Source organism: Podarcis erhardii (genome assembly GCF_964252035.2).
Source record: "Podarcis erhardii genome assembly, chromosome: 3".
Lineage (NCBI taxonomy): Eukaryota > Metazoa > Chordata > Lepidosauria > Squamata > Lacertidae > Podarcis > Podarcis erhardii.
Genome location: NC_138507.1, coordinates 17,283,302 through 17,307,563, shown reverse-complemented (window position 1 = coordinate 17,307,563; position 24,262 = coordinate 17,283,302). Strand labels below are relative to the sequence as shown.

The 24,262-nt window shown below is 43.1% G+C and overlaps 1 protein-coding gene across 1 annotated transcript; it reads right to left on the bottom strand.

The window, feature by feature from the left end:
• Positions 1 to 10,325: 10,325 nt before the first annotated feature.
• Positions 10,326 to 24,056, bottom strand: LOC309339211 (prokineticin receptor 2-like). Its single transcript, XM_081857299.1, has 3 exons — positions 23,665 to 24,056; positions 19,386 to 20,028; positions 10,326 to 12,579 (listed from the first exon to the last, which is right to left on the bottom strand). The coding sequence occupies exons 2-3, from the start codon at positions 19,877 to 19,879 to the stop codon at positions 11,886 to 11,888; spliced, it is 1,188 nt and encodes a 395-aa protein (XP_081713425.1). The 5' UTR covers positions 19,880 to 20,028; positions 23,665 to 24,056; the 3' UTR covers positions 10,326 to 11,885.
• Positions 24,057 to 24,262: the final 206 nt, after the last annotated feature.

Here is a 24,262-nt window from a genome sequence, read left to right as displayed (position 1 = left end):
GGTCTAAATCAGAAGTACTGTTTTTGGGGGGCAGGGGACAGGCAGGTGTGGAGGACTCCCTGGTCCTGAATGGGGTAACTGTGCACCTGAAGGACCAGGTGCGCAGCCTGGGAGTCATTTTGGACTCACAGCTGCCCAAGGAGGTGCAGGTCAATTCTATGTCCAGGGCAGCTGTCGACCAGCTTCATCTGGTACACAGGCTGAGACCCTACCTGCCTGTGCACTGTTTCACCAGAGTGGTGCATGCTCTGGTTATCTCCTGCTTGGACTACTGCAATGCGTTCTACGTGGCGCTACCTTTGAAGGCGACCCGGAAACTACAACTAATCCAGAATGCAGCAGCTAGACTGGTGACTGGGAGTAGCCGCTGAGACCACATAACACCAGTCCTGAAAGACCTACATTGACTCCCGGTACTTTTCCAAGCACAATTCAAAGTGTTGGTGCTGACCTTTAAAGCCCTAAACGGCCTTGGTCCTGTATACCTGAAGGAGCATCTACACCCCTATTATTCAGCCCAGACACTGAGGTCCAGCTCTGAGGACCTTCTGGCAGTTCCCTCACTGTGAGAAATGAAGCTACAGGAAACCAGGAAGAGGACCTTCTTGGTAGTGACATCCTCCCTGTAGAACGCCCTCCCATCAGATGTCAAGGAAATAAGCAGCTATCTGACTTTTAGAAGACATCTGAAGGCGGCTCTGTTTAGGGAAGTTTTTAATGTGTGATGTTTGATCATGCTTTTAACATTCTGTTGGGAGCCACCCAGAGTCAGTGGTGTAGCGTGGGGGGTGCAGGGGGGGCCAGCCGCACCAGCCGCAACATCTGGGGGTTAGGGTTAGGGGGCGCAAATCCACGGGTTAGGGGGCGCAAATTACTTGCCTTGCCCCGGGTGCTGACAACCCACGCTACGCCACTGCCCAGAGTGGCTGGGGAGACCCAGCCACATGGGTGGGGTATAAATTTTTTTAAAAAAATTATTATTAGGCAAGGGGAGGGTTGTGCTCTTACTTCACCTGCCCCCTCTACATTCCCTGGAGCACATTGAAGAGTTCTTCCTGATCTAAATTGGCCACTGAGATCATGGCAAAAGCGTTGATGTACAACATGGGATTTTGGCTTAACATGTGAACAGAGAAGCAAGTGAGAGAGGCAAGTCACTTTGCCCAGTGTTCCTGGGAGAAGACAATGTTTTGTGCATACTGTATGCCATGGGTAGGCAACCTAAGGCCCAGGGGCTGGATGCGGCCCAATCGCCTTCTCAATCTGGCCCATGGAGGGTCCAGGAATCAGTGTGTTTTTACATGAGTAGAATGTGTCCTTTTATTTAAAACACATCTCTGGGTTATTTGTGGGGCATAGAAATTTCTTCACACACCCCCTAAAAAAATATAGTCTGGCCCCCCACAAAGTCTGAGGGACATTGGACTGGCCTCCTCCTGAAAAAGTTTGCTGATTCCTGCTGTATGCTTTGCAGATACCTAGACACCTGGAAGAACCAAGGTCATATTTAGGACTCCTGTCTATATTCTGAGGAATTTAGCTGCAGGCAAAAACAGCACTGGCAGTTCTCTCCTCTGCAGCTGCCTCTTGTGAACCATTTCTTAGTGAAGAGCTCTAATTAAGGATCCACAAATGCCATCATGATATCTAACCAATTGGGTACTTATCAGATCCCATTTAACACAATTCCTGTTCTTTATGAAACAAAACACTCACATAATGCTGTATAATAGGGATGCGCTTCAGACTCAGGTGAATTTCAAATCCCAAGTCAAGGCAGGGAGCCTCAGAGGGATAGGGGCTTGCCAGAGGCAAATCAGAATCAGTGCAAGGCAGCTTTCTCTCCCAAAATGAAAGTTATAGATTCCTTAAAACAAACAAAAACTACCAACCACCCAGCTTTAAAGGTGCCCAACAAAAAAAAGCTTTTAAACCCATTTGCCTGTACTCTTTGGGCTGGCATTCTTTAGAGACGCTAGAAAGCCTGAAGGTATTGTCTACATCTGTCAAAATGGTGGGAAAGCTATAGTCATTTTTAACTGTCCGAATGCAGGGGAATGAAATGAGACAAACTCAGATTGACGCTGAGTCAAATTGGGTAGCCCACAAAGCACCTTGGGCTGAGGTGGGCTGTTTTCTGAAGTGCTTAATCAGGGTGAGAGAGAGAGACAGAGAGAGAGAGAGAGAGAGAGAGAGAGAGAGAGAGAGAGAGAGAGAGAGAGAAATTTACTAAATTTTCTGTTTTACATTTAAAAATATTCATTTAAACAGCCTTAAAATATCAATGACTTCCCTTCTTCTCTTTCCATGGTTCATTTTGCATAACATAAATCCCAGCATATTTTACATAAACTAAACCATTCAGTATTCCATTATTACATCTGTCAAAACTTATTTACACTGTTGAATTCATAATGAATGAGGGGGGGGGGGAGGATTTCATTACTTTTCAAAAAACAACAACCCAGGTTTTTTTTTGATGGGGATAATTCAGAAGGAAATTCCCAGGTATCAGAAAAGGTTATTTATGTATGCCACTACTGCAGCCCGTGTTTTGTTAGCCCCCAAATGGAAAACGACTGAGGTCCCAACTAAAGAAGAATGGCAACTTAAATTGATGGAATATGCGCAACTTGCGGACCTAACATATAGAATAAGAGAACAAGAAGAACGTATGTTTAAAGAAGATTGGAAAATGTTTGTTGAATATATGGGGGGAAATTGTGTACACTTGAAAACATGGGCAGCATTAAGATGACTTCAACTGAATCAGGCTTCTTAACCAGGGCTGGAGTTTTTTTTTTCTTTCTCAACAGTGCAATATGTAACTGGCATCATATGTAAACTGCCCCAAGGTCATCTCCGGTTACTTTCCAGCAGGTGGAAAAGCAAAGAGAGAAACATTATGTATTACAGAAAAATAAAGGGGAGAGGGAAAGAGAGTCCCAAGCTTTTAACTCTGAAATCCAATTTCTGAGCAATTTCCTTTCCCTACACATTGGGGTGCTCAAAAGTTCCAGGCTTGCTCAGCCTTACCTCTTAAGCCCTTAGTATAGAGATGATAAATGATGATAAATGGCTTTTCATTCACTAAACACCAGTGATAGAAGATGCTACTCCCAATGATAGCACAGTGGTTTATCACGAAACCTCCCACAAACTTCGGATTGAACCTATGCAACTGAAAGAAGAAACTTGTCTTTCTGCCCCCGCATGACACAGTCCTAGATGGGATTCCGAAAATCATGCTGTCTCTAACAGAACTACAGTATAATTCTCCAGCAGAGACGGAAACCTATGCAGAGATAATTGTGCACGTAGTGACTTGGACAGGCAGGTATGATGCATTTGTGACTCACGATAATCCTAAGTATGGTCAAGAGACAAAACGAAAAGACCATGGAATTTTTATTCTTCTTTATTAAATTTGTATACTGCCCTGTCCCTGCAGATATGATTATGTCAAGAGACACAACTAGCATACTATCTGCGCTAACAGTATCATGAAAGCGACACAAATTATTTTGGGGGAGTGGATCCAGCCTCCACGGAATGCATGGCCCGCTCCTTAGAGGCCAGATCTGCTGCTTCCATAGCAGCCTAATGGAGACATGGAGGTTTCATTATATATCAGGCTTCCTCAACCTCAGCCCTCCAGATGTTTTTGGCCTACAACTCCCATGATCCCTAGCTAGGAGGACCAGTGGTCAGGCATGATGGGAACTGTAGTCTCAAAACATCTGGAGGGCCAAGGTTGAGGAAGCCTGTTATATATCATTTCCCAGAACGCTTTTGTTACTTTACACATCCACCACATATGATAAAAGGTGCCTTCTTTTATTTGTACCTGTCTTCTACATTTTTACTAGCTTACTAGGAATTAAATACCAATGGTACATCATTTTCACATAATTCTCTGGGAAATGTCGCCATGCCTTTACAGAACAATATGATTGATTGATTGATTGATTGATTGATGCTGCCACATTGGGAATACTGGGTAGAGTGTAGGGTGGCGCTGTTGTCTAAACCACTGAGCCTCTTGGGCTTGTCAATCAGAAGGTTGGCGGTTTGAATCCATGCAACGGGGTTCGCTCCTGTTCTTCTGTCCCAGCTCCTGCCAACCTAGCAGTTCGAAAGCATGCCAGTGCAAGTAGATAAATAGGTACTGCTGTGGTGGGAAGGTAAATGATGTTTCCATGCGCTCTGGTTTCCATCATGGTGTTCCGTTGCACCACAAGTGGTTAAGTCATGCTGGCCACATGACCCGGAAATCTGTCTGTGGATAAACGCCGACTCCCTCGGCCTGAAAGCAAGATGAGCGCTGCAACCCCATAGTCACCTTTGACTGGACTTAACCGTCCAGGGTCCTTTACCTATATGGCTTCCACTTAATTCTAAGACAAGTGTGGGAAAACATGGGCTCTCCAGATGTTGTTGCTGCTACTATTCCTATTATCCCCAGGAAGCATGGCCAATGGGAACAATTCTTTTCACTGGTGCTAGAAATAAAAGGAAGTAGCTGTTTTCCCCCACACTTCTAAACCAACCCCTAATATATTTTCCTCAGACAGATGGACCATCCAAATAACGAAGTTAAATTACATAGTTCTGAGTGTTCAAAAGGGATGTTATTGGAGCTAAATACACACCTGCAATGAATTTTGTTTAAACCTGTCAAATCCCTCTCCGAATTTCATTGATACACCTAACATCTGAAGGAGGTGCTTCATCCTCTTCTGTAGTGTGATTGAATATTCATGATATGGCTTTGCGAAGAAGCAAGTCAAAAGTATTTCATGATGAATGACTGCTACAGTGTCCTGATTTCATTCAGCTGAAATTGACCATGAACTGCCCAATTCCATGCTGCCCGTGTGCATTTCAGGCTGTGTCTGATGTGCGGGCAGCAACTAGGCGAGATGCCCACAATCAGGTGCCGAAGGAGTGTGGGTGACTCCTCTGAAAAGCCTTTTGTGGGCCAGTCACACGGACTGAGTGTTACAATCCTTATTGGGTTGCTTTTGTTTGATACTATGTTACCGTATTGACCCGAATATAAGCCGTACCCAAATATAAGCTGCAGTTTTAAAATTGGAGGGGGGGGGGGGAGAGAAAAAAAGAAATAAATACCCTCATACCAGCTGCTTCCTTCCTTGTTGCTCCTGGCTGCATACTGGGGGGGGGGGGAGGAGCCACGCTGCCTTACCGGCAGCCTTTTCCCTTCCTCGCCCTCTGTCCCTTCCCATCCTTGGGGAAGAGAACAGGGAACTACGCGTGCAGCAGGCACAGTTTGCCCCACGCTCCTGGCTGCAGCCCGTAAGGTCGCGAATATAAGCCGCATTTTAACTTTTCATGATCAGAATTTGGGGGGAAAGTGTGGCTTATATCCGGGCCAATACGGTATGTATTTTTGTGTTTTTATATTGTGAACCACCCAGTGAAGTGCGGTTTAGACATTATTATTATTATTATTATTATTATTATTACTACTATTATAGTGGTACCTCGGGTTATAGACGCTTCAGGTTACAGACTCCACCAACCCAGAAATAGTACCTTGGGTTAAGAACTTTACCTCAGGATGAGAACAGAAATCACGCGGTGGCAGTGCGGCAGCAGCGGGAGACCCCATTAGCTAAAGTGGTACCTCAGGTTAAGAACAGTTTCAGGTTAAGAACGGACCTGCAGAACAAATTAAATTCTTAACCTGAGGTACCACTGTATTATTATTATTATTAATATTATTATTATTATTATTGACAATGAGCAGCAATCTCTGAATCCTTACCTGTAGAAGTGCCTGTTGAGACCGACACTGCAAAATCTAGTTACAGATAGGTAGCCGTGTTGGTCTGCCATAGTCAAAACAAAAAAAATTCCTTCCAGTAGCACCTTAAAGACCAACTAAGTCAGTTCTTGGTATGAGCTTTCGTGTGCATGCACACTTCTTCAGATACACATCTGAAGATACACATCTGTATCTGAAGAAGTGTGCATGCACACGAAAGCTCATACCAAGAACTGACTTAGTTGGTCTTTAAGGTGCTACTGGAAGGAATTTTTTTTTGTTTTGACTGCAAAATCTAGAATAAATTCAGAGGTAGGCAAATGCTTCCTCCAGGTTTCCTGATCACCAGTTCTGAGATGGGGAGAGTGTGGCAAGTATGTCCCATTGCGTCAAATTACCCTCAAATGACCCCCTACAAATGCTCCCACTCACAAATAATTCCTTTAAAATTGCCTGCTGCTTCTGCCAGCTTGTTATGTCACATCATTTTATTGAGCAATAAGAGCTTTCTCTCCCGCACAGATTCAGGAATAGACAAAACCATGTACAAAAGTTCCACTGACTTCAAAAGTAGATACTGTCACACATTTTACAAAAGGACAAATGTAGCAGTACAGTACAAAAGTCTTACCTTGTAACAAACAGAGCAAAACAATCCTGTTTAGGTTAATGCACTTTGTCGATCCGATATAGCTGTGTTAATTCATTTAAAAGCTGGTCACAGAGGAATATAATAATTGTAATGACAACAGACTTCCAGAAGGTTGTGCAGAGTTAATCAGACTCAGATTACGCAAACCTGTTATGGTCTGAACCTAAACTAAAACAGACAATTAACAATGCAATAATATGCATGTCTGCTAGGAAGTAAGCCCTAATGAGTGTGATAGGACTTTCTTCCAAGTGTGAATAGTCTGAAACTACACAGTCTGAATCCAAGTCCTAATAGATTCTGTGGCATCGTTCTGGGTAAACTTGCACAGACGCCACAGCGAATGTTCAGAGATGATGGAAATCCAACAGCATCTTCCCCATCCTTGTTTTAGGAGCTCAAGGTCCAAATATGGCCCTATCTTTAAGCCACCTTGGAAAGTCAGGCTAAACAGGGATCAAACCCAGATCTCTTCTGCCCCAGTGCGGAAACCCCTCTTTGGGTTGCTTGTGCATAATGCACATTAAAACATGCATCTTATAAAGCACAGCTTTAAAGGAAGTTTGAAGAACACAGTAAAGTAATGCCTACGTAGCCAGGGAAACATTTCGATCTGCCATATCATGAATTTCCTATTAAAAGAGTTACTTTAGATGTATGGATTTGAGTCTAAAATGTGAAGGCTCAGTGCAGCCACATTCTCATATAAATTCAGACCTGTGGATAAATCAATTTCACCAGACCAAGGATTATTCTTACTAAAAGGAAAGCACTTTTCAACTGCAAGAAAGCACTATGTTTTCAGCAATTTTAGTTCAGAGAGATGCTGCAAAACTGAGCAAAAGGCAAAAGCTCATTCAGAGCAAGGTCATTGTCCTCACTTTGCTATGTCAAGACATCTTGACATAATAAAAATATGATGGATTTACCACAACTTTGTGAAATCACATTCACTGCATAGTCCCTGATTTGTTAGGACCACTTTTTCAAGAAGATGCAATGAAGCATTTGCCAATTGGCTAGCAAACTGCCCTCAAATCACATGGACCATGTTGGGGGGAATTATTTTGACTGCCTCTGAAAGCACTCTTTGTGGTTGTACATTTGCATAGTCTTGATCCTTTGAACAAAAACCAAAAATAATTATCTCTCTAGAGGTCCTCTGAAGATTAGGTATTTTTTCTTTTAAGGATTGGGTACTGGCCAATACAAAGTACCACTATCATAGCTACGGTATTTTATACAAGAAGGTTTTGTTCTGGATCTCTGTCTTTCTTACTACAGTAGCCATTGGTCCTTGCAATCCTGTTGGATCTTAAGTTCCTAGGACAAGCTTCTGGCTGGCACCCTTGGTCCAGATTGAAAAAGTTAACGATAGGGGGTTTCAGACAACCTCCCCACCATACGTTAAAAGACCACATGAGAGGGGGTGTAAGCAGGAGCCACACAGCCCCACCATACACAGCAACCACATTGTCCGTGCCTTCTTGGTAGTGTCAAAGAGATAAACAACTGCCTGACATTAAGAAGACATCTGAAGGCAGCCCTATTCAGGGAAGTTTTTAATGTGTGGCACTTTAATGTATTCTTAATCTTTGTTGGAAGCCGCCCAGAGTGGCTGGGGAAACCCAGCCAGGTGGGCGGGGTACAAACAATAAATTATTATTATTATTATTATTATTATTATTATTATTATTATTATTATTATTAGACTGGCATTTGGGAGCTCCTTGTTAGTATATAGTTCTGTTCCACCATTTACATCCTCCCCCTTTCCATGTAACCTGTAGTAGCTGTGGTTCAACCCAATTGCAACTTCTGTACATAAACCTTAAGTTGTTCTCTGTTAACAACCTTAGAGAACAACTTAAGGTTTATGTACAGAGGTTGCAATTGTGTTGAACCACAGCTACTACAGGTTACACGGAATGGGAGAGGATATTAGAATATAGTTCTGTTCCACCTTAAATGGTGGAAGCAATCAGTCATGTTTTTCCTTTGTTCTGAACTACGTTGAATAAAACGGTGGAACGGAACTATTTCCTAACACTCCTTTATGGGGTGTGTGTCTCCCCCCCCCCCCATAAAGAAGCTCTCCACAAATAGATCAAATGAAGCCCCTTCACACACCAGCCAAATAAGTGAACGGCAAGGTGTTTATCCACTGCCTACATAGGGAATATGTAGCCAACAGTCCTAGTCACTCCATCAATCCTTCACTCCCCATGTATGTGTGGCATTGTGTAACCCCCCCCCCCAACATCTGGTCCATTGCTGAATATTTGAAGCTGCCATATACCTTGGTTCTCAAACGGCTTAGTTGTCGAACAACTAAGTGTTCCGGTTTGTGAACATTTTTCAGAAGCCAAATGTCAAACATGGCTTCCGCTTGAGGGCAGGAAGCCAACCAGAAGGTTTTCGAACAGTTTCAGGAGTCGAACAGAGTCCCGGAATGGATTAAGTTTAAGAACCAAGGTACCACTGTACTGAGTCAGATGAGTGATACATCTTTTTCACTGTAGTCCATTTTGACTCGCAGTGTCTCCCCAAGCTATTAGCTCCCCAAGCTATTAGCTGAAGGTGTTAAGGGTTGAATCTTCTGAATGCAAGCATGACCTTTTTACACCACTGAACTCTGGCCCTCCCCTGTTCAGGAATAATTTTTTACACCCAGAACAATATGTGTGTGTGTATGCCTATTCTCCCCATGCCCAGGTCTGTGTACCCACAAGAATCACCCAGGGCTTGAAATATTGGCACGGTGTGTTTGTGTGTTAGTCAGAGGTAGAGATGGACAAACCTGTCCATTTGGGTTTCTCATTTTCCCCATCTTGAGTCCCGTTCTCCACAGTTCTGTGTCGGTGTGTGATGGTTTAGTGCTCGTTTTCTCCTAAATTGAATGTTTTCATATGCAATGTTGCCTACAACATATATTTTTGCAAGCAATTTCCCCTAATATGCATTTCAACACGTTGCTTTCACTAATAAATGCACTTTTTGGTAGAACCAACCAAAACTCAAAATTCGGAGGAATGTGAATTGTGAAGGAGGGTTGTGTTTTGGTTCACACAGTTTTAGAAACTGTTTTATCTGGGAGGTTTGCATGCAAAAGCCAATGGAACTAAATTACTCCCCCATCTCTTGGAGGGGCTCTGCCCTCCCGACCTGTTGTGCCAGTACCCAGTTTTGAAGACTCCAAGTGGGGGCCTGATTTGTTTAAAATTTGGGGGCTTACTTCCCCATCCCCAATTTGAGCACCACCTCAGCTAACTCTAAAACATCTTACCTAGTGCTTAAAAAATAATAATAGGGATACTCTCATTTTCCTACTCATATTGAAATAACTGCCTTTCAAGGAGGTCAAACCTAGATTCACAAAATGTTTAGGGGTAAGCGTACCCCTGCGTACCCCCAAAGTCCATAACTTCCTAGTAAGAGCAGATGCACTGCAAGTTGGATCCTCCTAACAGAGGGTCCATGTTGTGCATGGCCCTGGAACTCTTCCCCAATCAGCTTGTGGGCGGGGCTTGCCCTGCTCCAGCAAGTGGCGCCCCAATTATGCTACTGGCCTTTAGCCAATCATCAATGTGGCAAGGTTGGGGGTTGGGCGTATTTATTCAGCGGCGCGACGTGGGGACCCTCTCTTGCTTCGTGCTGCCGAACACCCACCCATCACCCGTTAGTTAGGTTGTGTCTGGCCTTGCTTTGGACTTCGGTTGGTCACCTGTTTTGGAACAGGGGCCGAGTAGGATTTTTGTACACTGTGGCAGATTGGCTGTGGCCACTTGGTTTTTGCCTACCTCTCAGCAATCGTCACAACTTTGTACGGTTTGGAGGTTAGGCATTGGTTTAGGGGAGGGGAGGTGTGGCCATCACCTGCACCTCCAATTAATAGGGTATTCTGTTAAAGGAATCCGGGAGTCTGGATCTCGTCCAAAGCCCAGGGAGGGGCTAGGGCAATGCCAGAACCCTCGGGAACCCCAGGGGTGAACACCAGTCAATATATATTGATGGCGCTTCCCCTGCTGGTTGTTTACCCTTCCAGGCTTCCTGCAGGGTGGGCAGGAGCCAGTTATAGTTTTGATACCAATGCCTAAGCCAATACCAGTCACACTTGTGTATTCAATAAAGCTGTGGCCAAAATTTGCCCTTTAACCTTTAAACTAAATTCTGTCTCCACTGTGTCTTTATTTCCATGGGGGACGGGTTTGGGGGCTCAGAGCACAAGCATAAGGTCCCAGGTGCCATATCCATCGAAAGGACATAAGTTCATGTGAACCTGTCTCTGCTTAGATATCCTGTAATAACATAAGCCAAGCAGCTTAAAGCAGCAGACAGACCCCACCGATTAAGTAATGACCACAAGCATTAAATAATACCACGGTACTGAAAACTTTTGAACATGTGATTTACAGATGTAGGGATCCAACTTCCCCCTCATTTGCACAGGTAAGTTAGCATTATATCCATCACTAAAAATCCGAAGAACTCAAGCAACATGTCACTGCTCCATTTATCAAGAACATGAAGATACAAGAAAAAATAGCATTCCACCCATGAGTCCGAACTGGGCCAAAGTACTGCAAAAAAATAAAAATAAAATAGTATTATTTTTTGTAATAAAAGAGCATTACTCAAGTGGGGAACACTATTGCGGAAAAGATTATTTTTTGACAGAAAGCAAGCTTGGTTCCAGAAATGCTAGTGTCCATCAGGAAGAAACATATGGAGTTGCTCGGGCATGTTCAGAAAATACAGGAAGCATATGTGAAGCATAAATATTTGATCCATAAAGCATCTTGCTGATCTTAGACATTCGCCTGCCTTCTGTTTGCCTTAGATAAACCATGAGTTTTCTTGCAGTTATCCTAAGAAAAAACCAAAACAAAATCAGGAAATTCTGGCAAAAGTCAAGATGGAATCCTGTGTTTGTAAGAATAACATTTTATTTTATTAAGGACTTGGGGAGGGGGAGCTTTTAGAGTGCCAAGTGTAAATAGTATAGTCTCATAAAAGGGAAACTGGGATGTTGCAAAATCGGGTGGCTTGGGTGGCTACACAATTTCATTTCCCAGTGGTCTGTCCAAAGTCTGTTTTGGGGGCCTAATCTGGTCTGCCGGTTGGTTTAATCCAGCCCCTGTGGCAGTTCATTTCCTGGGGTAAAATCCTAAAAATACCTCAACAACATCAATCCTAAAAGAAGCTCAACAACTCCAACCCTAAAAAAAGCTCAACAATAACTTTGGTTGGCCCTTTGGTTGGCCTCCATGGCCCTTCACTTCATCAAATCTGGCCCCCTTTGAAAAAAGCTTGAACACCACGAGCCTAAGAGAACATGGAAAGTTCTTCTGCCCATGTGAAGAAAGAAAAGAAAGTCAGATGAAATCATGAGGCCACACACCAAAAAGGAATCTTTGCTGTGAGGAGATTTCTGCCCAAATTTCACTTTAGCCTAATGCAGTCCACCTCTGTCACAGGCATGGCGCTAGTTCTGATGTCGGTATCTATGCTAGACTTGGCTCCATGGTAGGTGGACCTCCATCTGAGCAACATGATCTTCTTGAAGTACTTCATGGTGTTGTTCTTTACTGTTACGAAGCACATGGTGTTTATCATGCTGTTGCTCATGGCTATGCATTCCACTATGTAAAAGGCGGTAAGGTAATGCTTCTCTTTCACAAACACGGTGGGGAAAAAATCACGGACGATTGTGAATCCGTAGAAAGGTGCCCAGCAGAGGACATAGGCTGTCAGGATACACATCAGCACCAGAACCGTTTTCCTCCGGCAACGGAGCCTCTTCCGGATCTGTTCCGTCTGAAAGCCCGGGACCGTTTTGAACCAAAGTTCCCGCGAGATCCTGGCATAGCAGAGGGTCATAGTGAGAACGGGTCCGACAAACTCGATGCCAAAGATGAAGAGGAAATAGGATTTGTAATACATCTGCTGGTCAACAGGCCAAATCTGGCCACAGAAAATTTTCTTTTGGTTTTTGATCATGAATAATACGGTTTCCGTCGCAAAATATGCGGATGGGATGGCAATGATTAGAGAGACGATCCAGACAATGGCAATCAGAAAGGTTGCTGTTTGGTAGTTCATCCTGGGTTTCAGTGGGTGAACGATGGCGAGGTACCTGCAAAAGACAGATGTTTCCAAATTCTTGTTAGGAAAGGCTTGCAATTAAATTATATTAAATTATATTTACTTGTGACTGGGTAGAAATAGCAAGTCTTTTTCTTAACTCCCACCACCACTATAATCAATATTGAGGAAATACCTTGGGCTGACAGGCAAAGGTAAAGATAAAGGACCCCTGGATGGTTAAGTCCAGTCAAAGGCAACTATGGGGTTGTGGCACTCATCTCGCTTTCAGGCCGAGGGAGCCGACATTTGCCCACAGACAGTTTTCCGAGTCATGTGGCCAGCATGACTACATCGCTTCTGGCGCAACAGGACACTGTGACAGAAACCAGAGCGCATGGAAATGCTGTTTACCTTCCCTCTGCAGTGGTACCTATTTATCTACATGCATTGGTGTGCTTTCGAACTGCTAGGTTGACAGGAGCTGGGACCAAGCAACGGGAGCTCACCCTGTCACAGGGATTTGAATTGCTGACCTTCCAATCGGCACAGCTCAAGTGGCTCAGTGGTTTGGACCACAGCATTACCCACATGCCTTTATTGGGCTGGCATAATATTGATGCAAACCCCTGATCCTGAGAGTGTCTCTGCTGATGGTGCAAAGCAGCATATCAGACTGTAAGTCTTAAAGTATAATGACATGAGGTTTTAGAATTATTATTATTATTATTATTAAAAATCTAGATTGCTTCTGGGTGTTTTTTTAGCAATGATTTTATTTACTGCTGTTATTTTAATGTTACTTAATGTTGTCTGTAATCTTATCGTATTGTTGTTTTACTGATTACTTGAGAGGGTAAGCACCCTAAAAGGTAAAATAATATATATATTATAAATACAAACTATGTTTTTTAAAAATACAAGCCCTGTGACATCAGGAAAGTGACAAGGTTATAGGGCTTACTCAGCCAATGCCCTGATTTTCTCTTGTATTAATCAGTGGATCCCAAGGTCACCTGGGGCCGTCTCTTTAGATTTCAGAGTAGTGTTACAGTCGTGGCTCATCATAACGCAGGACCATGTTTTCCATACCATTTCTTTCAGCAACAATTGGCTGCAAAATACTTTCCTGCACTGAAAAAGGTTGTAGGCAAACTCCTAATTATACCTGATGCTTTCCTGCAACATGAATAGTTTTCAGCACTTCTTATCTGTAGCTGCCCAGCTACTCAGATGGGAAGTTGAAACACATTCTGTCTGCACGTATTGACAGTTTGTTCTTATTCGAGATTAATGTTTTTAATCAACCGAGAATGCAGTGTGTTCATATTTCCACATGAAGGCAAATGCAAGAGGTTTGCATTGATTCCTAACAGCATCTGTAAATTAAGGGCCTGATAGGAATGCAAGAATTCCTCTGAAAGAAAGACACTGGGAATTAAGATTGCATGCCCAGCTTTCCATAAGCATCAGTGCTTTGGTTGACAAGAGGACTTGGGTGGCGCTGTGGGTTAAACCACAGAGCCTAGGGCTTGCCTATCAGAAGGTCGGCAGTTCAAATCCCCGCAACGGGGTGAGCTCCCATTGCTCGGTCCCTGCTCCTGCCCACCTAGCAGTTCGAAAGCACGTCAAAGTGCAAGTAGATAAATAGGTACCACTCCAGCGGGAAGGTAAATGGCGTTTCCGTGCGCTGCTCTGGTTCGCCAAAAGCAGCTTAGTCATGCTGGCCACATGACCTGGAAGCTGTACGCCGGCTCCCTCGGCTAATAAAGCGAGATGAGCGCCGCAACCCCAGAGTCATCCGCAACTGGACCTAACAGTCAGGGGTCACTTTACCTTTACCTTTTTCCATCTTTGGGGCAGCACCATTGTAAGAAGGTGTTATAGCTGAAGAACCAAGAAGGAGAGATCATTCAAGACCATCTTGCAATGGCTCTTCCAGAGGTCATTTGTTAAGGTAAAAAGAGGGCTTTGCTCCCCCTTGTTTCCTACCTCATTCAAGTGCAGCAGAATCTCTCCCTGCTCCTCAGCTGATTGGTAGAAGAGCAGGGATTGGGGCTGTGAAGTATATGTATGTTTCACTGTATCATTAGTAGTATCATTACTAATATTATTCATTTCCTTCCATATCTATATCTATATATTGTATTAAATGCCATCCCAATCTCCATGCAGTGAGAAATTCTGGGGGTTCCAGGACCTACCTAGGGTTTGTGTTTCCTTCTGGAAATGAGGATCTGCAGAGACTATGGTGTCTTTGTGATATATGGTTTATTAAAAGGTAAAAAGGTAAAGAACCCCTGGATGGTTAAGTCCAGTCAAAGGCGACTATGTGGTGAGGTGCTCATCTCATTTTTTCAGGCCGAGGGAGCTGGTGTTTGTCCACAGACAGCTTTCCGGGTCATGTGACCAGCATGACTAAACTGCTTCTGGCACAATGGGAAACCATGATGGAAGCCAGATTGCACAGAAACACCGTTTACCTTCCCGCCACAGCACTACCTATTTATCTACTTGCACTGGTATGCTTTCAAACTGCTGGGACAGAGCAATGGGAGCTCACCCCATCGTGAGGATTCGAACTGCCGACCTTCCAATCAGCAAGCACAAGAGAGCGTGTCCCATTCCCTTTACCTTATTTACACATATATACAACCTGAGTCTAGATAGAGGAGCTCCCAGCATTACACTCTAAGGTGATCTCTTGCTTCTCCCATAGGCACTGCATGAGAAATCAGCCATGCTCTGTGTCTCCTTCTACAGCCCCCACTCATGCTTGTCACCTCTAACAGACTAAAATGATTCCTCTCTGTACACAAGGGATTGCATCACAGGTGTTGGACCATATGGGACTGCACAGAGCTTCATGTATTTGTTTATAGCTCAGTCAGAAAAGCATGAGACTCTTAATCTCAGGGTCATAAGTTTGAGCCCCATGTTGGGCAAAAGATTCCTACATTGCAGGGGGTTGGACTAGATGACCCTCATGGTCTCTTCCAACTCCATGATGCTATGATTAAGCTTTTCACATGCGCTTTTCACTAATGCACACATTTTTGCAAGCAAAATTTTCCCTAACATAATGCATTTTTGTATGCTATTTTCTATTATACACACTTTCCTCTAACGTTTTGCAAACATCGTTGGGCTGAAAAATTGCATTGCAAAATTCTAATGAGTCCAAATTTTGAAGGTTAGCTGTGCTTGGTTCTCATATTGTTTCAGAAAGTGCAAATTCGATAGCGCAAATTTGGCTTTAAAGGAGTACCAAATTGAATTTCTCTTCCACAAGGACTTGAGTATCCACAGGTGTCGGTGAGGATAGAAGCTGAGTTTGGGTAACTGGAGAACAGGGGAAGAGGGAGGAAGTGGGGGGCGGGAATAAAATCCACTGGTGTAAGAAAATAGCATATTTTTAAATTTAAGAAAAATCCAGATGGAAAAATGCTTAAGATGAAATATTTCCACTTCTGTGACTTTAGTTTCTTAAAAATTGCTCTGCAGGTGAACTGGTAATAGACAACAAGTGCTGCATGGAAGTGACAATGAGGATGGTGATAGTTGTTCCATCAATGCTTGCAATCGACTTCTACTAGCTCTTGAAGGAGTATCAGAATGCACTGTGATTTTTAATTCCCTTTCTAGGTTACCACGGGCCTCTTATCAGAGAAGAGAATGCTACATAAAGCCATTTTCAAAGCTACATTGGTAGCCAGACTGCCCATTAAGCTACTAGGTTTCCCCTCTTCAACTTTCACCTCTACTGAATTCTCTTCCCGAAGCCTAATACTTTGCATTCTACTAGTCTCATTACTTGAGAAGCATGTTGCTACTTTTTATTTCTGCATCAGAATTTAAATCTTGGACATTTCTCAGTGTAGTTCTTTTTTTCTGATATGTGGCTGTATACTAAAAACATTTCTTATATATTATTGTGTCCTATTACAATGGAGGAGTATTAGCTGTAGATTTTCCATTGCTGTTACAAGCCTACGTTTTTATATAAAACATTCAGAAAATAAATTTCCTTGGCACAAAGCATAATTGCAAAAATAATACTGGTCTCTCCAGAGCTGAGTCAGACTAAGAGAGAGAGAAGATTGCTGCTCTTCCAGATTATGATCCCATATTGCAAAGATACGGCCATTATATGATCACTAAACAATAATAGTCTGTAGAAATGGATTCGTCAAAGGCCATTTAGGTTTATGCACCAACAAGTCTGCCGTATTATTGGTAATTTCAAAAGATGCCGAAAACCCCAAAGACACCATTCTGACCTGTCAAAATTAGGTTGTTATGCAAAGAGGAGGCAAAGTTTATTTGGTTTGGGGGCATTTTCAGACTACTGAGTGGGATTCGACCACATGCCAGGAAATTCAGATTGCACAACCACAGTTGATTAGGAGGTTTTGTACAACAAATCTGCTTTCACTGCTTTGCACTGGAAAAAGTGCTTTGAGGCAACATGGTCTAGCCTATGCCCCCCCCCCCCCAAAATCAGGATAAATGTTCAATAAGCAAGTTGCTTGAAAGTGCCCTTCAGTACAAATACTAGTTATGTGACCCTCAAGCTCAGGATGTTTTTAATGTTTGCCATTTTTTATCTGTTTTTATATGTGCTGGAAGCTGTCCAGAGTGGCTGGGGAAACCCAGCCAGATGGGCGACGTATAAATAATAAAATGATTATTGTTATTCTTTTTATAAAGGAGCATAGACTCTGCCAATTGTTGCGTGCTTCTGGTTCTGCTTGGCAATTTTGTATACTAATGGCATACACTATCCCCACCAGCTACTTAATAATAATTATTGCTAGTTCCCAAGGTGTCTCTTTCAAATCATGCTCAGGTTTTGCCCTTGGAGAGGATATTGTTTTAAAACTTCAAGATGACTAGAAACTCGTTTATGAAATAAGAGGATGGCTGGATAAGCCACATGCAGCAAAAGCTAGCTTTGATTGCAGACATTTGATCCCAGGACTGAAATCCTTTGCAGTGATTATGAAGCAGTGCTTCAATATAAATTTTCTCATAAATTGAAAAAGAATTCATGCTTTGAATTGGAAACAAAAGATAATCCACTGTAATGCATCCTTGCCTGCTCACAAGTTAACCTGCAGAGCGATTTTTAATATTAAATAGAAATGAAATGAAATCAATCCTAGGCATTTATTTATCTGGATTTTTGTTTAAATAAAAGATTAAGAGATGAGGTATTTCTTTCATGGCTTTTAAACCTGCTTTTGGTACCCCTTCTCTCTCTTTCCCCACAACTGATGGCTAAAACAGCCTGGAAAGATAGAGCACAGGGACCTGGAAGGTTAATTCATGTCCAGATCAGAGGTGCAAAACAATGGGCTGTCTGAGAAGGTGTGCAAGGAAAAGGAAATCCTTCTATTGCTACAGTATTGCAAGCCCCAGGGCTGAAACAGGTTGCTCTTCTGCCACAAGAATGCTGATAGCCAAATGGTGGAAGGGAGATACAATACCAACTAAAATGGAGTGGCAAGCGAAATTATTTGATCATGCAGAATTGGCAAAGATGACAGGAAAAATTAGGAACCAGACAAACCAAAAGTTCAGCACTTTTTTTCTTTAAAAAAATGTTTATACTCTCATTTTCCTACTCATATTGAAATATTGCCCCTCAATGAGGCCAATTTTAGATTCACAAAATGTTAAGAGGTATGTGTCCCCCCAGAAAAAAAGGTTTAATAAAGAATGGGATATATACCAATTACCGTATATTTAAAAGAACATTGTCCATATATGAAATCTTTGACATGCTTTGATTAACTTCTGCAATGTTATATGGTAATTTATAGGTAATAAAGGTCACAATATGCAGACAACAAGGAAACAAAGCACCCATACTGAGGAAGACAGAAGTCTTAACATATGGAATGATTTTATTTTATATGTAACGTTTTCTTTGTATTTGATGGACTTTGTTTTTTCTTTTGTTCTTTTTGTGGTGAATGGACTTAATATGTAAAATCAATAAAGATTAAACTGCAAATAAAATGAAAAAGAAGAATCAGATTGCCCTTTGCTGGGAAAACAGTCTGCACCATCCACTCTGCTAAGCCAAAATGTCACAAAGTCCTTTCACCTCAAGCCTCTGAAATGCTGTGAAGTGTGTACACTGTGAAGTGTGTTGCATTTTGGAGCACGACGTACACAGATTCTGAAGCGGAGAGAAGACTTGAGTACCTAATTAACTGTTCAGTATTTAAATTGCTAATGTGTATTTAAAGGGAAAATCTGTTTGGATAATGATGATCTTAAGCAGGAATATAGAATTCTTGGTGACTGGTAGGGATGAGGGAGAGACTGGATTCCATTCACATTTAACAGTGAATCTATCTTCACTTTCTGAAACAACCTAGAACCATAATGAGCATGCCGTAGAAGCTCACACAATTTTGCGATGCAGTTCTCCATTAGGGAACAGAGTGCATGAAATATATTCTAAAATATATTCTACAATATAGAACCAAAATACACATCCCTTAGAAGTTCACGCAATTTTGTGATATGGTTCTCCAAGGAATTATTGTTGATAAAAATGCATATATTAGGGAATGGTGCACATAAAAATCAACACATTAGTGAAAATAACATCCAAGATTGCATTCTCTTAGGGAAATTTGCTTGCACAAATGTATACATCCGTCAAAATTGCATATAAAAATGAGTTTATTGGGAGGAATTTGCACCAAAATGCTGAGCCTTTTGAAGAAGAAGAGCAAAACAAAAATTGGGTGGATAACTGAATTTAAGACGTGGGAAATGAGAAACTGGCAGATCCCACCCTCTCTAGCTACAGGCAAACCCAATTCCAATTGCCCTCCTTACCTGTCCACAGCAATCGCCAAGAGCGCATTGGTGGAGACGTAGAGTGAGACAGTGCGCAAGTAGTTGACCGAGGCGCAGAGCACATGGCCATGCTCCCACGACAGCTGCCGGACCACATAGTAGTCCATCTCAAAAGGGCAGCAGACAATGGCCACAATGAAGTCAGAGATAGCCAAGTTTGCAATGAGAAGGTTGGTGAGATTGCGCAGCTTCTTATATCGGGCCAGAGCGGCGATGAAGACAAAGTTGCCGATGCCACAGACCAGCATGATACCAACCAGCGCCACACCGATGACGATCTTGGCGGCGAAGAAAGTGCGGGTCTTGGTCACGTCATCGCCGTCGTCCAGGGGTAGATCATAGTCGTTGTAGCTGACGTTGAAGGGGAAAGTGTAGTTTGGGTGGAAGGAAAAGTCTCTGCTGAAGTGGCTGTATATTGCAGCAAAGTTGATGCTCGCGAGTGTGTCGTTGGTAGGCTGCCATTCATGCCTCATGATGTTGCTCTGGTCAGTCTCTTCTTATCTCACGATGAAGCTGTTGTGAGCTTTTGCCTTCTCAGTACCTCCCAGGAAGGTCCAGCCAGGGAAGAGAGCTTACACTTCTGCAAATTGGGATCTTTGACAGCGACCCAGCCATTCCTCACCTTTTAAAATCAGAATAGAAAAGAGAATCAGAGGGAGAAGCAAATGTATGGGAAAGCAGAGGCATTCCTGTGCTAAAGACTTCTGCTTGAGAGCCATAGATCAGGAAATGAATAAAGCTTTGGCAGTCATGTGTAAATATTTCCAACTGCTCTGCATTTGTATCACTCATATTGAATATTTGAGACGCAGTGCTTTACTGAGCAGTACCATTTTGAAATAACGTATCGGGGTAGGTGAGAGAGGTAAAAACAAATATTTTCCAGGTTAGGTTATGCTCCTTCTATTCTATCTATTTGTGTAGCAATTATATAGAGCTGGGTGAAGCTACCAGATCTTTGTGTTGTCACCAATACTGCCTTGTTAATGGCTGCCAACACAGTAACAAATGTACTCAGTTGCCTCTCTGGAAATTGCCACTAGACTGTGTCATCTCACTTCAGAGCACATGTCAAGGACTTTTCCTTCAATTCTTTTACAGTCTGCTAAGGGCTCAGAGAGAAAATGCATCTTGTGCACTTTGGAATGTTATAAGTAATTAAACTGAGTGGAAGCAATCTCACGCCAACAAGGCTTTTTATTATTATTTTGGAAATGGTTAAACAGATACACAGTGCCAGATTTCTAAACTGTGCAATGCCATAAGTTTTGGTTTGGGTCAATCAGCAGAACTGATTTTCAGCATGCATCTGAGGATAGGCTCAGGGATGCTAGGAAGTCTAGCTTGCAAGGGAGCGGAACAACAAATCTGAAACCACAAACCGCAGGGGATTGTTTGTTTTTTTGCAGGTTCACATTTGTGTGTTGAGGACCCCCAAGACACCCCTGAATAAAAACACAATTCGCACATAATTTTGGTTTTGGTTTTTGGCATAATTTTGGCCACAACTTTATTGAATTACTGTATGTGAGTGGTTGCTTAGGCATTGGTTAGTGACTACCTTTTCCCACTTGGAGATAGGAACAGAACAAACAACCACACCCGTGCAGAAGTCAGTAAGGGTAAACCATTTTGGGGAGAGAATAAAGCTGGGCGCCAGGCTCTGACCTCTCCCCAAATACTCCCTGGGGCTCTTTCGTGGCCCTAGCCCTTTGCCAGGGATTCGGACAAAGGCATGGCGAGCCCCTGGTTTCCTTTACTGGAATACCCTTCCAGCAGCAGCATTGGAGGGGCAAGCACAGCCAATCCATGCCCCCTCCACCAACCAAAAATTAACCAATGCCTAACTGCAACCTTGGGACGTGGGTGGCGCTGTGGGTTAAACCACAGAGCCTAGAACTTGCCGATCAGAAGTAGATAAATAGGTACCTCTTCGGTGGGATGGTAAATGGCGTTTCCGTGCGCTGCTCTGGTTTGCCAGAAGCGGCTTAGTCATGCTGACCACATGACCCGGAAGCTGAACGCCGGCTCCCTTGGCCAATAAAGCGAGATGAGCATTGCAACCCCAGAGTTGGCCACGACTGGACCTAATGGTCCGGGGTCCCTTTACCTTTACCTAACCGCAACCTTACATGTTGTGTCGATTTGCTACGACAAAACCCAAATGGCACCAGTCAATTAGTCAAATGGTAAAAATTCCTACCAGGCCCCTGCCCCAAAGCAGACAACCCCATGACAAGCATCGCGAGGTCAGCGCGAACAAACCCTAAATAAAGGGAGGGGGGTAATCCGATGTGCGCAGCACAAAGAGGAAGCTCAACGCTGCACACAGGGAACATATATAGCACCCCCATCAATCAAATAAAATTGCAACAATAAATTTCCCCCAGCAACAACTGAAGGTGTCCAATCAAATTCATGGCCATCCAAACTAACCCGCCCAGCAACAGGGGATGTCATGGTTGCTCCCACCGCAACATGTGCTCTCCATGAAGGAGAACCCACTTTGGGAGGTAAAGGAGTTGTATCCATGTCTGCATATGTCGATGGGCTGTGGCTCAGCGATAGAGCATCTGGTTTGCATGCAGAAGGTTCCAGGTTCCCAGCCTCTCCAGGTGGGGCTGTGAGAGGCCCGTCTCTGAAACCCTGGAGAGCTGTTGCCGGTTGGTGCAGACAATATTGAGTTAGATGAACCCATGGCCTGACAGTGTAAAGAAGCTTCCTACATTCCTCAATAAAATATAAATGCTCCAAAGTTTTGTGTATGGCTCTGATTCATTCACCGAGCCCTGCCTAGGGGAAGGTTTCCCCATTCCCAACAGTGATGATGGACATCTGCAGCACTGGATGGGCTCATAAATCCTGGAGCAGTTATTTGGCGGCAGTTGTGTGGATGCGCAATGCACAGAACTGACTGACTTGTGCAATTCAGGCTTTGTTTATAACCTGTGCATTGCTAATTCACATGGTATGTATCATTTACTTCTGCGGATAGGTCAGAAATTTTTCTTGCATTCGCAAACGTATGAGATGCAAACTTCTGAGTCTGGTTTGGTCACACTGAAAGCAACACAATAAAGGGCCACTTTATTGACGATGCAGACTGGCAAAGTGCTGCCTTTTGTCAGCTTCTCCTGGTTGGAGACCATGCCAGCTTCACCAGGAAAAGGGGAAAAGGACAGAGGGGCATTTAAATGAGCTTTATCTGCTTAATGATTGGAGGGTAAAGTATAATTAGAAATAATCATCATCAAGAGATCCCTTTCCTCTGGTTGCAAGGTTTATTTATTTACATGTAGCAAGCAACACAATTTCTTTTGGTCTCCGTACCCGCTTTGCCTCGAAGCACACCATCATACTTTCAAAGACTCTGAACCCATCTCTGGAAAAGGACTTGCTTCTTGGTTCATAATATTAGGATGCCAAGCTGTGCACACAAAAATGCCAAAGAGCAACTGAGAAAAGCAGCTGTTGGCAGTAGCTGCTTAACAATGTCCACTAAACAGCATGACTTTTTTTTTAGACAGCAAAGGAAAGCCTGCACAACAGGGGACATCAGCTCCCGCTTGCAACCATCAAATAGTGTTTTTGAAGAAGCACATCAGTGTTCACAAGGCAGCTGTGCTGATGGATTTTTTTTCCCCTTCCAGAGGAAACTTCTTCGGGCAAAGTTCAATTCTTTATCATGTTTCAGAGGAACAAATGCACGCTTACCATTTATGTTAGCAAACCTCACCAAAATCAGCCTGAAGATGCTAACAACAGTGATGATTGATGATAACATAGCATAGAATCTTTGAGGATTTTCGGTGGTTCATGGAGACATCGGTTTTTGTGGGCAGCCCAATAAACTGATGTCTCTGAGGTCCCACAATGCTTATTGCCTTTTTGTTGCTGGAGACTAGCATAAATCTTGTAATTGAAAAGTCTTCAGAATGCTAGCTGAAGCAGCTTTATCTGGAAGTAAGTTTCACGAAAAACAATGAAACCTTCGCCATCCCTGCCAAGGAAATGTGTTAGGATCAGGGTGTAAATCATTTCTAGAAATCAATCCAGGACAATGTTTAGGGAGGTGTGTGTGCCAAATTGCTGCAGAAGAACAGCAGAAAACGTCCAAGCTCAAAATCAGTTGATAGGTACAGCTATTTATTTATTTTAAAAAAGCAAATTAGGAGTTTGTACATTTTCCAAATCAGCTTCCTGTACCTTGCAAAATAATTAACGCAGCATTTTTTAAAAAGTACAAATCAGACTTTACCTGTTCCAAGGCTATGCTTCATCTCTTTGATGCCGTGCAGAGATGCTGAGTTCTTAGTATGCTACACTCCACAGAATGCTTGCAGTCCTGTTGGAAGCACAGCACTGAAGGTTATCTAGTGATGCTGTGCAGGACTAAAGACGGAATCGCACATCTGCCTTGTAGCTGAGAGAAATCGGAAGCCTGCCTCCCTCTGTGGCTGCATCTAAATCCTTTTCTCTGTGGGAGGCATCTCTACGCTTCCTGTGCAGATCTAATTTTAAAGAGCCAGTCCGCAATAAGTCACACACCCCTTCCCTATGTGTGTCTGGGTATGTGCGTAGACATGCATAAGATTCTGTTTCTATATTCAGAATGATCTTCCAGAACACAAGCAGAGCTCTTTATCTCTGAATTCGTTATACTAAAGCATATTGCAAAACCTGATCACTAGTGGGCTGCATAGATCATTTCATCGGACAAATACAAATGGACTGGATCACTAGGCTCAATGTTGTCAGCTGTGACACCCTTCTCCCTTCCCCCCAAAAAATTACCCTTCTCACAGCAGCTTTGACTGTGATATGATTTCCTCAACCACAATTCTCAGCGATTGAAA